The sequence below is a fragment of the Macrobrachium nipponense genome, chromosome 4 (genome assembly GCF_015104395.2).
Source record: "Macrobrachium nipponense isolate FS-2020 chromosome 4, ASM1510439v2, whole genome shotgun sequence".
Classification (NCBI taxonomy): Eukaryota; Metazoa; Arthropoda; class Malacostraca; order Decapoda; family Palaemonidae; genus Macrobrachium; species Macrobrachium nipponense.
Window position 1 is genome coordinate 114,415,473 of NC_061100.1, and position 14,771 is coordinate 114,430,243.

The 14,771-nt window shown below is 35.8% G+C and overlaps 1 protein-coding gene across 1 annotated transcript in view; it reads right to left on the reverse strand.

Moving 5' to 3' along the window:
* LOC135211488 (basic proline-rich protein-like) overlaps positions 1-10,604 on the reverse strand; it is a 77,184-nt gene extending 66,580 nt beyond the window's left edge. The window contains exon 1 of the mRNA XM_064244794.1: positions 10,449-10,604. Within this exon, the coding sequence (XP_064100864.1) occupies positions 10,449-10,604 (156 nt within the window). The remainder of the gene's footprint in view (positions 1-10,448) is intronic.
* Positions 10,605-14,771: the final 4,167 nt, after the last annotated feature.

The window sequence follows — 14,771 nt, forward strand, 5'->3', positions numbered from 1 at the left end:
GGTGGCACCTATAGCTGTGCCAGACGCGCGATCACGGATAGCTTTAACCTTAAATAGAATAAAAACTACTGAGGCTAGATGGCTACAATTTCTTATTTTTGATGAAGGGAAGGTGGATGATCAACATATCAATTTGCAGCCCTCTAGGTTCAGTAGTTTTCAAGATCTGAGGTCGGACAGAAAAAGTGCTGACGGACAAACAAGTAGCCATTTCGATAGTTTTCTGTAAAAAACGAGAGGAACTGAAGTGACGCCCAAGTAAAACGAACGCGAGTCTTTGCAGAGAGCAAATGCATAATCAATTGAGGAGGACACGCATCCACATTAGACGGGTGGGTGGCGTTCGCTATTCCAAGACCAAAAGGAAATCTTTCCTTACCTGTTCTAGTGACGTCTCATTGAATTGTAGACAACAAGAGGCTATTGAGATGGGTAATTCTGATGGATAAGCCAGATGAATGATCCCACCGGGAAAAGTACCACAGAATTTACATTTAGATGATCGCCTCGAAACTCCATCTGGGCATGACAGTCTTCGGCAACCCCTTTGGAACTTGTCGTTTCCGATATAATATGTATCAGTATTGTTATATCATTAGGAATATACTTCTCCAATGAGACTGTTGGAGTATTCAGAAGACTCTTGGTAAGAAATGAATGAATGCTTTAGAGCAGCGGTTCCCAAACTAGGGGGCTCGCCCCCCTAGGGGCCGTGAGTAGGACACAAGGAGGGCGTGAAGTCATCTGCTTAAAAATATTGTTTAATTAGAATAATAAAATGACTTTCGTCGTGCGCTGTCATCCTTCAATCCTAGAATTTCTAATCTTGTGAGGAAAAAGCAGCAGCATCCATCTCACTAAATTAGTTCATAAGTTGTGCCTTAGTCTCATGAGTCTTTCCAAATATTATATGCCATCTTTTCAAATTATCTATTCTTAAAATTGCAAATCAATTTTGCCAATTTGTTAATGTTCAAACTTTTTTTTCGCTCCCTTTGAACCAAATGTTTCGTTTTTAGTTACTTAGAAAAATGTCTCTGGAATGTACTATTTGTTTGAGTGGCATTCATTATTAAAATTTAATACGAACAGAAATCTGTTTTCCTGAATAATGCTAAGAAATAAATGCAAAAAATCATTTCACATGGACAAAAGAGGGAGTGGGGGCGTGCGGGTCTACGGGAAACAAAAAGGTAAGATAGTTTGGGAACCACTGCTTTAGAGGATTGTGAATGCATCTCCTTCTGAGGTTCCTGTTGGAAGCAGCACACGTGGAAAGCTGGTGAAGTTCATAAGTGTGATTTGAAATCAGTGACGATGGAAATTACATAGTAAGAAATGACTGGTTCACGGAAATTAAAGCGAATCTTAATTTTTTAAATAATTCATCAGGTTTATTTAAAAGGTAGATATAAAATGGCAGACTGCCATTCATTTGATATATTATGTAAATAAATTAATTCTAGTTACTCAACTATTTTTCTTTAACCAGAGCACTATCTTTTGCTTTGATTTGAATAAGTTTTGTCTAATATTTTGCTTTTGTTAAATTCCATCTTTTCCGTTTAGATTTCATGACTTCATGTTTGTTAATATACAGAATTATTTTGTTTTTGCCTATAAACAAATGAAGATGGACAAGTCAGTCTATCTTTTTATTTTCTGAGCGAGACATCATATTACGGCTGCTTTGCCTGTTTTGATTTTAGTGCATCTTAACATTTAAGATTTCCCACACTGTGAAGTGAAAAAATAAAAGGACATATGCAATATATATCAGAACCAGTTTATCGATGAGCACAAGTGTGATAAGGTGGCTTTCCCCTTCAAATATTTTTGTTTCTTGCAATAAATCTGATATTTTATGAGGTCTCAAAATTTGCAGTATTTGTCATGTTAGGAAAGTTTCAAATTAGTTATCATTTCAGTTTTTCGTAAAAGAAAACTAGGGAGATTGCTGTAACTGTCTGTCCGCACTATTTCTGCACGGCCTCGGATCTTAAAAAGTACTGAGGCTAGAGGGCTGCAAATTGGTATGTTGATCATCCACCCTCTAGCCTCAGTAGCTTTTACTTTATAAAAGGTCAAGTTTAACCATGTATCTTGCGTCTGGCATCGCTAGAGTCTAATTCCGGAGGCGTCGCCAACGCACCGCCACTTGACCGCATCGGGGGAGCAACAGATCGTTGCCCTGTCGTAGCTTAGAGTCATACGGTATTATATGCTGTACAGAAAACTCGATCGCGCAGTAGACACTTTGGCGCATTTTTTCATTAGGGATTGCTAAGACATATTTACAAACGAAAATAACATTCCCTTTTCTCTTGTACAAGACATCTGTCCTTGTAGCTTTCTCAGATATATTACACACAGTGTTACATCGTCATTAGATTTATTATCCACATCACGTCAAATGTTTTAGATGGCATAGGTTTTGGTAAGCAAAGATAACCAAGTATTGGGAAAGATTGTATCTAGACTATTTGTAATATTTTGTGCCTAGAATATTTAAGTAGTATGTCATATTTTGCACTTAGACCTTTTGAGTAGTATGCCATACTTTGTACCTAGAATTGTTAAGCGTGTCATACTGTATTTTGTACCCAACCTGTTTAAGTATTATGTAATAATTTGTACCTAGACTTTTCAAGTAGTATGTTATATTTTGTATCTAGACTTGCCTAGACTTTTTAACGTAGTATATTATATTTTTTTACCCAGGATTTTTAAGTAGCATGTCGTATTTTGTACTTGGACTTTTTTAAGTATTATGTCATATTTTGTACTTGGACTTCTCAAGAAATGTCATATTTTGTACTTAGACTTCTCAAGAAGTGTCATATTTTGTACTTAGACTTCTCAAGAAGTGTCATATTTTGTACTTAGACTTTTTAAGTAGTATATTATGTTTTGTACCCAGCATTTTTAAGTATTTTTACCTAGACTTTTTAAGTTTATGTCATATTTTGTACCTAGACCTTTTGCGTAGGATGTCATATTTTGTAGGTAGATTTTTCAAGTAGTATGCCGTATTTTGTACCTGGTATTCTTAAGTGGTATACCATATTTTGCACCCAGACTTTTTAGGTAGCATGTCATATTGTATAATACCTAGATTTTGCAAATAGTCTATCTCATTTTGATTCTCCTTTTCATCATCCTCCAGTGTCGCGTGTTCTTATCACCTCTTCTTTCTTCAGCTCCTCAACGACTGATTCCATTTGACGATAACATTTAAATTGCACCTGCTTCGCCGCCTTTATTTTCTGGAAGGTTTGAGTCCCTCTAGGATTGAAAAGTTTGCTATTACGGAAGTTTCGAAAGCTTATCTCCCTTCTATCCCCACTCTCTCTCGAATATATTCCATTAATCGAAAAATCCTTCGCCTATTTTATACTCTTTTTATTTCTTTAGCTTTTGACTCTTATTTTTCCAATATTGAAGTAATATAATACAGAACCATAATTCTACTTTAATCAGTCTCTTAAAAGAATTAGATAATGCCTTTTTTTTTAGAAATTGAATAATGATTTTTCCTTGACATTCATGCAATAACATATAATTGGTTGTTATATTTTTTCTTGCTTGAACCACATCCTTATAGAACAATATCAGAGAAACGTATACACACGCACACATTCACACACACACACACACACACACACACACACACATATATATATATATATATATAATATATATATATATATATATATATATATATATATATATATATATATATATATATATATATATATATGTGTGTGTGTGTGTGTGTGATGTGTATACGTATATATATATATATATATATATATATATATATATATGTATGTATGTGTGTGTATATATGTACATAATATAGCATATATGTACACATAAAATGTGTATGTGACTAAGAGAGAGAGAGAGAGAGAGAGTATATGTGCGCGAGCGCTCGTGAGTGTGTCAAGGAACGTTGTTCGGTAAAACTTAACTGGATCCATTTGTTTTCCAAACCGCACAAGTTGTGCGAATTTTTGTTGTCGTAAATTGCTCCCTAACACTTTTTTCACGTTCGGTGCATTTGTCACTGTGTGGTTATTGTAGTTTTTATCCGGCCTATTTCAGCAGCTTCCATTTTCTGCAGTGGTGAATGTAGTTTGCCTTGGTTTATAGGTTGTCGTGTTATGCTCAGTTCTTTCAAAATCATTTACTCATTTACGTGCTGGGATATATTTCAGAAATGGGCAACTGATTGCTCAACCAGTTTATTTTTCTGTAAAAGAGGACTATTGAGATGGCTATTTGTCCGTCCGCACTTTTTCTGTCTGGCCACAGTTCTTAAAAACTACTGAGGCTAGAGGGCTGCAAATTATTGGGTTAATTATTCACCCTCCAATCATCAAACGTACCAAATTACAGCCCTCTACCTTCAGTAGCTTTGATTTTATTTAAGATTATAGTTAGCCATGATTATGCGTCTGGTACCGCTATAGATGCCAACAACACAGGCCACCACCGGGCGCCCGGGCTGAGAATTTCATGGTGCATTATACTCTGTACAGAAAAAAAACTCGATTGCGCCGAGGAAACTTCGTCGCATTTTTTACTTGTTTATATCGTCAGTCTTTCGAACTTACTTATTTTTTCTTATCCATTCATTGCTGGATGGGTCGTTCGTTTTTCTTCAGTTGCATAGAATGAAGGTCCCTATGAGGTGAAGGGAAAGATTTTAATCTTATGGTTTTATGATTAGCATTCTGTGGCTTTATCGAACATAATGATTCGACGAGAAATTGAAGGCTTCAAACAAGAAATAACAAAAGGAACACAACGTAAAAGATGGCAATTGCAGAAGCCACATTTTTTGGTCTTCATTGAAAATATTATATAGTTCCTGGGAAACATCCCGTTGCATCGAGGTATTTAATACTTTACGTAAGATTTATGTCCATTTCTTTTTTTTATACTTCACGAAGTGAGACCAAGATTTGTTCATTTTAAAACGAAGGTTGAGGCTTTCTCATAGAAAAAGCGTATTCCTATGATCTTGTTTGCAAGCAAAAATTTAACCTTTGAAAGATATCCTTATGAAATAATTGTCGTCGCCAATCCACAAGGGTTATTTAACTGCAAAAACTTCAACATATACTTTCCTACAGTCTTCCGTTCCTAAATACGGGAGTTATATAATTTATTAATTTCAGACTTACCAAGTATGAGAACAAATGCAAATATTAAAGGTTTTGTTTATCAGGTCCACAATCATATTTAGCGGTGAGTTATGTTGATTTTATGTAAGATGAAAAAAAATAAATTGAAGATGAACCCAGGACAGGGTTCGAAAGTTCTTGTAACGTTTTTCATAAAATCAGAATAATTCACGACTGAATATTATTGTGGACCTGATATACGGCATAGCCCTATCTCGAGCTAAAGGAGAAATACCCAGTTGAATTTTTTGTTTGGTTGCAATTTCTTTGCCTCGAGTTAAGGCTGCTGTCTTTTGATTTGTGCAGATCAAAGCCATCGCTTTAAATCAATGGGATGCTCCATAGCTTCTGGTTTTTCATAGTTATGTTTATGAGTTCTTTGTCTTTAAAGCCCGCCACCATCGTTCTGTTATGCCTGTGCAGTTATAATTGAACGTTAGTGTGGACAACCTGCACAGTTTTTCTCGCTTACGCAGGCGGCCTGAGTAAATGGCTCATCTTAATCGATGAGCTTCCGGACAAACGGCGGCGCATGCGCACTGCAACGTTAATGTGGTGGTTTGGGCTCTGTTCGCTGTCCGTCCGCGGACATATAACACGTAGTACCAATCAAAAACATTGAGATGGGTTTTATTTGATTGAAAAAAGTGTTTATACTTAAATTGATGATATATTGGATATACTTGTTTTTAATGATTAATACGTGTGTCAGTAATATATATTTATAATTTTGCCGTTTTTCCTCAGGAGAAATAACTGTGTATAATGAAGGCTGAAATGGCATCATCATTCCTTAGGGTCTTATAGATTTCATTGAAACTTATATGAATGAGACTTTACTTTGATAAGTCCAAAGGTTATCTTAACAGATTATGCCTATGTATGTTTATTCGTGGTTATAAACCATTTATAAAAGTCTATTTTTCAATGAGAATAAATAATTATTATGACAAAATAATGTAAAAGAAGAATAGGCCTATATGCGTCTGTAATTCGTTTTTAAACTGAGAACAAAATAATTTTCTACTTTCTGACGGAACAGTATCAAACAATAGTGGACTATATATGTTTTTTCATTGCTTACATCCCTCGGAAGTTCGTTTTGAAATGAAATTAGACTAATCAACACGTTAATTTAACATAGGAAGACAGTAGTTAACTATGGATTTTCATTCTTGTAACACGTCATAAGAATAGTCAATCTAAAAATGAAAAAAAATAAGTTTTAAAAAGTTTAAATAAAATAGAAAAAATATTAGGCCTATATGTCTCAACTTTGAAATGAAGCAAACGATCACGTACTCAATTTCCACGGAACTCTTCCTTCGTTCATAAAGTACTCAATAAACATTATGAAAGTCCTTGGGGCCAATTCTAAACACTTAACAAATTCACATAAGTATATTTAATTCGTTTTTATCAACCACTCATTTACTGGACGTCTTACTTGACGTTTATGATTTTTTTTTTTTATGGTGTCACCAAGCCAGTTACATCCAGAGCATCATGTGTTGACACCGTGGCCGCTACGGAGAACTGAGGAAAAAGACTGTATCGTTAGTGGCGAGGATTTGCCCGCATAGTCCGACTGCGCAGACATAAGTATAACTGAACGTTAGTGGCTGGCTTAAGGGACGGAGCTGCTGCCAATTAGTCTCTATTTTGACGTATGGCGCAGGCAAATCCGTGCTGTCCATATGAACAGACACTATTACTAAACACTTGTATCTCAGCGTTGTTGGCACCTATTGCAGTGCCAGACGCACGATCATGGCTAACTTTAACATTAAGTAAAATAAAAACTTCTGAAGCTAGAGGGCTACAATACGGTATGTTTGATGATTGGAGGGTGGATAATCAGCAAACCAATTTTCAGCCCTGTAGCCTTAACAGTTTGTAAATATCCATCTCGAGAGTTTTGTTTACGGAAAACTAAAACTATATATTTTCCTTATTGGAAGTTTATCATTTATCCAGTACTGTATTGTCTTTAGTGGAATAGGTATAAGGTCATAGAGACAAAAGATCGTTCACAAGTTTATCATCCCATTTGGTTATCTTTTGATAATTTCCCTGCGGAGAGCGCCCAGATTTACTGAACAGCTGTACCAGTAAGCAGTAAATGTGCCTCACTGTCGAATCTCTAAGTTCCAGAGGTCCTCACACCGTTGTATAGTGAAACAGTCTGCATAATTTACTTATATATTAACTATTTATTAATTTGTTACCTTTTTTTCCAATAACTGATCTCTTCTGTCAGCATTTCTTATTATCTTCTGTTTCTTCTTTGGAATGAACACCATATTCTTTGGAAGCTCGAATTTCAAATCAGTGGCCCTTATGGGCCTGTTCCATATGAATATTGCTCATCTGCTGACTGATAAATAATAGTAAAAAAAAAACCGTATAAACCATTTGAAATATATTGTATATTGTTATGAAATAAGTGTCCTGCCTCCATAGAAAAGTATTTCAGAAAGTAAGGAAACTGCTTTCTGCCGACTTCTTATGTGGTACACTCAGTTGGGCATGATTTTTTTTACTAGTGCACACCAGCCAGCATACTGTACTAATGATTGCTTTGTTCTGCTGACTGTTGGGCGTTTGTTCATGCAATGCCTCAGCCTCGGGGATCTTGGGAATCGATTCCTCTTCGAGGCCTGTTGGGAAATGGCAGGTATACATACCTAACCTAGATTCTCGGAGAGGATGTTGGTCTCCTTAATCGTTTTTAAAGAACAATGTAATTTATAATTCTTTTAAACATTTTTTAATTCCCTAAAGTTTATTTCTTGTAGTTTATATTTTGGACAGATGTTATAAAGCCGGATAATTTCCAATCTTCCACTCACTTATTAGATGTAACTTCATCTCTTATCTTATTATTTTTGTCATTTATCCAGATGATTTTTCGGTGTAATCAACATCGTCGCTGTCACTGATCTTGATAATCTCATAATCCTGGTTTTTCTTTTTCTCTTTTTCTCTTTGCGTTTCTACAAGAAATATCTCAACAGCATATGAGAGAATTTTGAGAAGCTTCTTCAAGTTTGTTCTTTTTATCTCGTGTAAAAAAAAATCTCATCACTATGAGCCCATGGATTTCATAAGGATTTTTGGAGACTGATGATGTTAAATTTTGAAATTTAGAAGTAATTCATAGGCCTTCATCAGTTCTTTTCGAAAATAATCGTACTTTTAGTGATGATTGAGGTAGAAGGAAGGATGTTGTTCTTTGGAAAAATATAGTCCATTTAAGATCACGAGAAAATTGATATCAGATATTGTTGATGATCAGGAATCCTAGTGAACACCTGTAATCACATTTTTTATTTTACATTTTCTACTGTTAAGAATAAATAAATACTGTATTAACTAAGTACTGTAGTTTTTATTTTGTTACGTGTCTCTTTTGTTAAAATAAACCCTGTCTCATCTCTTCAATATATATATATATATATATATATATATATATATATATATATATATATATATAGAGAGAGAGAGAGAGAGAGAGAGAGAGAGAGAGAGAGAGAGAGAGAGAGAGAGAGAGAGCCGAGCTATCAGAGTATTCCGGGACATTTCAACAGCACGGTTGTAGTAATTTTCCGAGTTGCAAAACTTTTGAAATGAACATATCCTGACCCTCTCTTCCGCGGAAACTCCGTCAAGAATCGAACATTGGGGGAAATGGAGCTCGAAGTACGAATTCGCGGAGACTAAAATGTTATGCGGCTTTCCGCTCATTTAAGTCATGACTGCGTCATTTCATACAAGGCTGAATATTCGGAATGATGATAGGGCGCAAGGGGAACTTCTTTTGGCGTGTGACCTCAGAAGTGAATTATGTGCCTTGCCGTTCATCGACTGTAGTGGGTTGCAGGCAGAGTAGTGATTTTCTTCCGATTATCCACCTCTTACCTTCGCCGCCCCCCCCAAATGATCGAGATCCTTGTAGACTCCTTAGAGCCACTTTACATATGTAATATATGTGTGTGTTTATATATACTACACACACACACACACACACCATGCAGTGACGGTACTTGCAAGTCCCACCTGTGAGAGATAATAATGTGTTCTTGTGTAGGTCTACAAGCAAGTCTAAGACGAGGTTACTATAGTAGATTTACATCAACCGTGCATTTAATGTCTAGGCGAGTCCCTTACGACGCTCGTGATTGGCTGTTGATATGTCAATCACAGGTCTGGAAACTCTGTCTCTCGAGATAGAGTTCACATCGGCAGGATGTATGTTCCACCTCTCCTGAGGGATACTTTGAAAGACTTATCCCTCAGGAAAGGTAGAACATATGTCCTGCCTATGTGAACTCTTGAGAGAGACTGAGAGTTTCCAGCCCTGTGATTGGATTATCAACAGCCAATCAGGAGCGTCGTAAGAGACTGTCCTAGACATCAGATATATGGTTGATGTTAATCTACTATAGCCACAGCCAGTGCTGCCAATGAAATTTCTCAGTTTCCCCCACGACCTCAGTGAAAATTCCCCCAGATTCTACTGAAATCCCCCAGATTGTAATAAAACTAACACTTAGTTAAATAAAGTATATTTTAATCAAGTTTACATATCAGTGGTTAATCCAAGCCATGTTTACATATCAATGGATAATCCAAGTGTTATTCCTGCTCTTCTTTTGCCTCTAAATTGATAATAAAAATAACATTTAGTTAAATGAAGTACATTTTAATCAAGTTTAGGCCTACATATCATTGGTTAATCCAAGTGCTATTCCTGCTCTTCTTCTGCCTCTAAATTCATTGTTATATTATTTTCTTTCATACTTTTAATGTACTTGGCACTTGTTAATGCCTTTTCTACATCACTAATTAATGCCTTGCTTTGTTCCAAATTAGTACAGTCTGAATTGCTTTTCGTGATTGATTGTTTGGCCAAAATTCTATCTGCTACTGTTTGTGATTTTAATGAATTAGTTTTGCTAGTTTTAATGTTGTTCTCTTGTGAAAATATGCGCTTACACACGCTGAGAAATGTGGCAAACACAATAGATTTGTCATAAATTCAAAAACTAGTGCAAACTTGGAAATGCCCAAGCCATCTTTGATGGAACGCAGATCATACCATTATTGTGGTATGTTGTCACTTGCGATAGGTAACTCTTTAGCTGTGAGCCGATAACTTCTCCACTGATCGTCAATTTCATTCACTTGAGCTGGCGGTGCTAAATTAGGGAAATTGCTTGCAATCCCAGTTATTGATGATGGCGAAAGACTTACGTTTGATGCAATAGCTGGATCAAGAATATTTAGCTGGGCAATTACACTGTCTTCATCAAATGGATATCTCTTCCTTATTTGAATGCAGAGTTCAACAATAAATTTCAAGCAGTCATTCTTGAATCTTTTCAAAATATCATTTATTAGTTGTGTCATCGCTAGTCCTCCCCAGGTAAATGTTGTTATGACTTTTGTGATTATTTTTATTACTTAGATCAATATCTGAAAGCTTGCCTCATCCACCAAACAACTTAGAATATTTTTATATTGAGATATTACCATAAAATATAAGCTGTGTAATCGAAAGTGCTCAGATTGAAATTCTATATTAAGCGAGTTCACTTTTCGTATGATATATTGCAGAAAAAGGAGCATGTGCCGTGTACCACAATTGCTTAATCTTTCATACACTCTTCGAGCTCCATCAACTTTATCCACGTTTGTTTCACTCTGAAAATACAATAGTAGCGCATAATACTTCTCAATGACAACACTTATAAACCTTGAAAGCTCAAGAATTTTGTGCTTAGGTGCAGAAACTGCTTCCTGAATCAACTCAAAATCGTTTTGTCGTTTGTTACTGCGACTAAAGTAAGAGGTTAAGTCTTTCGGAAATGCTTCAAAATATGAAGGCAAAACACTTACTGCATGGCTGGCACACAGAGCAAAAGAGTGGCATACACAGCCCATGACAAACACCGAAGGCAAGTCATCTTTCAATAATTTCTGAAAGCCATTCTTTATCCCCATCATTGACGAACAATTATCAGCTCCTAAACCAGTTATGTTATGAAGAGGGATTCCTCTTTTCTCAAGTAAATCTTTAAGAGAAGTATAAAGACCTAGAGAACTTCCATCTTTACTACCACTGTATCTAGAAGCCTGTCTACCACATCCAATTTACTTTTGTCAAAAAAAAAAAAACGGACAACAATAGCCAGTACCTGTGTTACAGAAATATCTGTACTCTCATCCATTATATTGAAAAATATTTGCGTCTTGCATATATCTTCTAGGGATTTTTTTTCATGAAAAGCTATTCCGTCCTGGATTACGTACGTCAATTTGGTCCTTTTCATTGACAACTTGTGAGCTATTTTGCTGTCTGGGAAAACTCTTTTACTTATTGATAAGAAATGATCAACATTTGAGAATGGCAGGTCATGCTCTGCAAAATATGCTGCAATAATAAGTTCACTTTTTGCAATCTCTTCAGATTCTTTGGTCTGTTTTTTAACCATAAACTGTGTGACGTCAGTACTTGTGCTTGCTACATGAATATTGTTCTTATGCTTTACAGAGTTACTATGTTTGATGAGCATAGATTTATTATAATTCTTGAGAGTAATGTTGCAACATTTACAATAACTAAAGTTACGATCATTGTCATCACGTTTCAGCCAAGTGTTCAGCTCTGGAACATTAAGCCATTCTTCTTTAAACGACTGCGTTTACCACTTGGTTTTTTTAGCAGAAGATTCAATTTTGTCACTCATTGTGGAATAATCCTGAAATTAAAAAAACAATAAACTAGACATTCACTCGGAGTGCATACCTTCGCCAATGCTATCTTTCTCAAAAGTAAATGAAATGTTACTTGTACCATTTCTGATCTATACTGAAAATTCCATCAAAATCCGATTATAAATAAGATACATTAGAGCATTGGTGGAGGTATGCGGTTATTGTATAATATTATTTCTCAAAATGTAATCAATTGTCTTACCTATCCTGAAAATTTCATAAAAATCTGATGATAAAAAAAAGAAGAAAAAAAAAAAAAAGATGAGTTCATTGGGGGGGTATGCGCTCAACCTATCATTCTCAAAATCTAAGGAGTTGTAGTTAGTATAATACCTGACTTAATCCTGAAAATTTCATCAAATCCGATAATAAATAATAAAGTTGAGTTTGATGGCAGAGGTATGCATTCAACCTATCATTCTCAAAATCCAATCAATTGTTGCTTGTAAGATATCTGACGTATTCTGAAAATTTTATCATGCTTTCACGCGACCGAAACATAACCTCCTTGGCGGAGGTAATAAAACTGTCACCAATAAATAAGATGGGCAAATTCAAAGAATTGTGGTTCCCTTTTTTCAAGTTTAAAGGATGTCAAATGTCGGAGTCACAAATTATGGTACCAGTTGAAAACCAAGGTTATAGCTATTGAAAGCTAGGCCTAGGCTAAGTTAAATAAGTCCAGGTGAGGGTCACTAGATCAAAATTTATGATACCAATGGAAAGGTATTGCCACAAGAAATGCACATGTGAAATATGATATCACTGTCTCTCATGATTAAAACATTTTGAGCAAGGTTCAAGTTTTTGTGACCAAACAGACAGACTAACGATAGAGATGTATCGTCCCCTAGCTTTCATGAAAGCGGGGGACAACAATCACAGTTATTAAATTTATCACATGTATGCGACGTCAAGTATGTTGGGTAACTTTAAAACAGTAGTAGGCTACAGGAATCTTCACTGCTTAAAACTCTGTTTTGGCCTTCATGTATTAACTGAATGTACAGTTAAGAGTTTAATTTTATAGACATAAAATTTTTTTTCAATATTCAAACATATGCTAGAATTATTGTAGGCACTGTTTCGAATTATTTAATCAAATTATGAATAACCAGTAATAACACTTGAATGCTAAATAACACGAAATTGAACCATCTATAACAGAATTGAACAAACACTTCAATGGGATCGAACGAATAACAAACAGTATGCAGTAGCTACTGCTCACTTTCAGTATCCTACTGAAGGCAGGACTCAACAGTACACTGGTGCAACAAACGAGAAGCGCCTCAGAGGCGTGGTTGGTATGGTGTTTGCGTTCCACCTCGGTGGTCGCGGGTTCGATTCTCGGCCATTCCATTTAGGAGTGAGAGATGTGTTTTTCTGGTGATAGAAGTTCACTCTCGACGTGGTTCGGAAGTCACGTAAAGCCGTTGGTCCCGTTGCTGAATAACCACTGGCTCCATGCAACGTAAAAACACCATACAAACAAGCAACAAACGAGACGACGAGTCGACGACGAGAATCACAGGTTGAACGCGTTCGATACTCGTTCCGACTGCATTCATTTCCTAAATAGTATGTACCATTCTTCGTTGAGAATTTTATACTTAAATGATTTAACATCCATTTCAAAACTGTAGGCTATCTCTTAAGATTAACGTAATTTAAGCGATATATTCATCCTATTGCTTAATTCCCCCAGATTATCAACATTTTTTGCCAAATTCCCCCAGACGATCCCCATTTCCCCCAGATCTGGCCCCAGGAGACGAGGGTACAAATTCACAACTAATGAACAGATGATACAATTTCCTAACTTTCATTAATTTATTCAGCTTTTCCTGGTAATGAATCGGTGATATATTCAAATTTCGTCAAAATTAATTTTATTATGGTGGGAGATTTAATTTCTGTTTTTACCATCAATCCTCTTTTAGTCGTTCGACAACATGGAACTTGCACATAAAGGAAAGGTACTCGGCATCGAATGAAAGCAAACGTCGAAGAAACAGTTTGAACCTCCATCTACTACGAACGTAGTGAGAAGTGAGAGAAAGATAAGGAAATCCCAAATACTGATAGGAAGGAAGAGTAACAGAAAGAAAAAAAAAAGAAAAAGGAAGCAGTCCCTCTCCATTCAGTTGTCAGATGGAAGAACTTTGGTACAATTTTCTTCAGTTCAGTTCAGAGTCCTCGGGGTTTCTATAGCAACGCTCAAGAATCATTCTGAGGGAAAATTGAAAATTAAAGCAATAGAAAAGATAAACTAGGAGGGAAAGATGTCGAGTATTTTTTATTATTCCCTTTAAGGAGAAGGAAAGCATATCATCTTTTCAATCATACAACCGAGTGGCGGAAATGTAGGACATGATAGAATGATAGTGACACAAATTTCAAGTAAATACATAAAAAATAGTATGCATAAAATTTATAGAGATTGTCAAGTAATGTATTTCTGAAGAGAGGATTGCAGAAGTACAGTAAAATATTACTATAAGATGGGAGGAAATGCAGTCAATACAATATTAATCAATCATTTTCTACCTATATATAGTTCATTGAGTACGTGAACAAAGATTTGAACGGATCTACCGTTGTTTAACTAAGCATCCAAACCTAACCTTTAAAGACTCAATTTTGTCCATTTGCTCTTTTTACTTTTCGGAAAGTGAAACATCCATTTGCGTATTGCATTATTACAGGATCGTTGGCATTCCCAGACTGCCCCATTCCTTTTTTTAGGGGGGGGGAGGGGTCTAAAATGAGACACTTTTTTTTTTTTCCATGATCGGA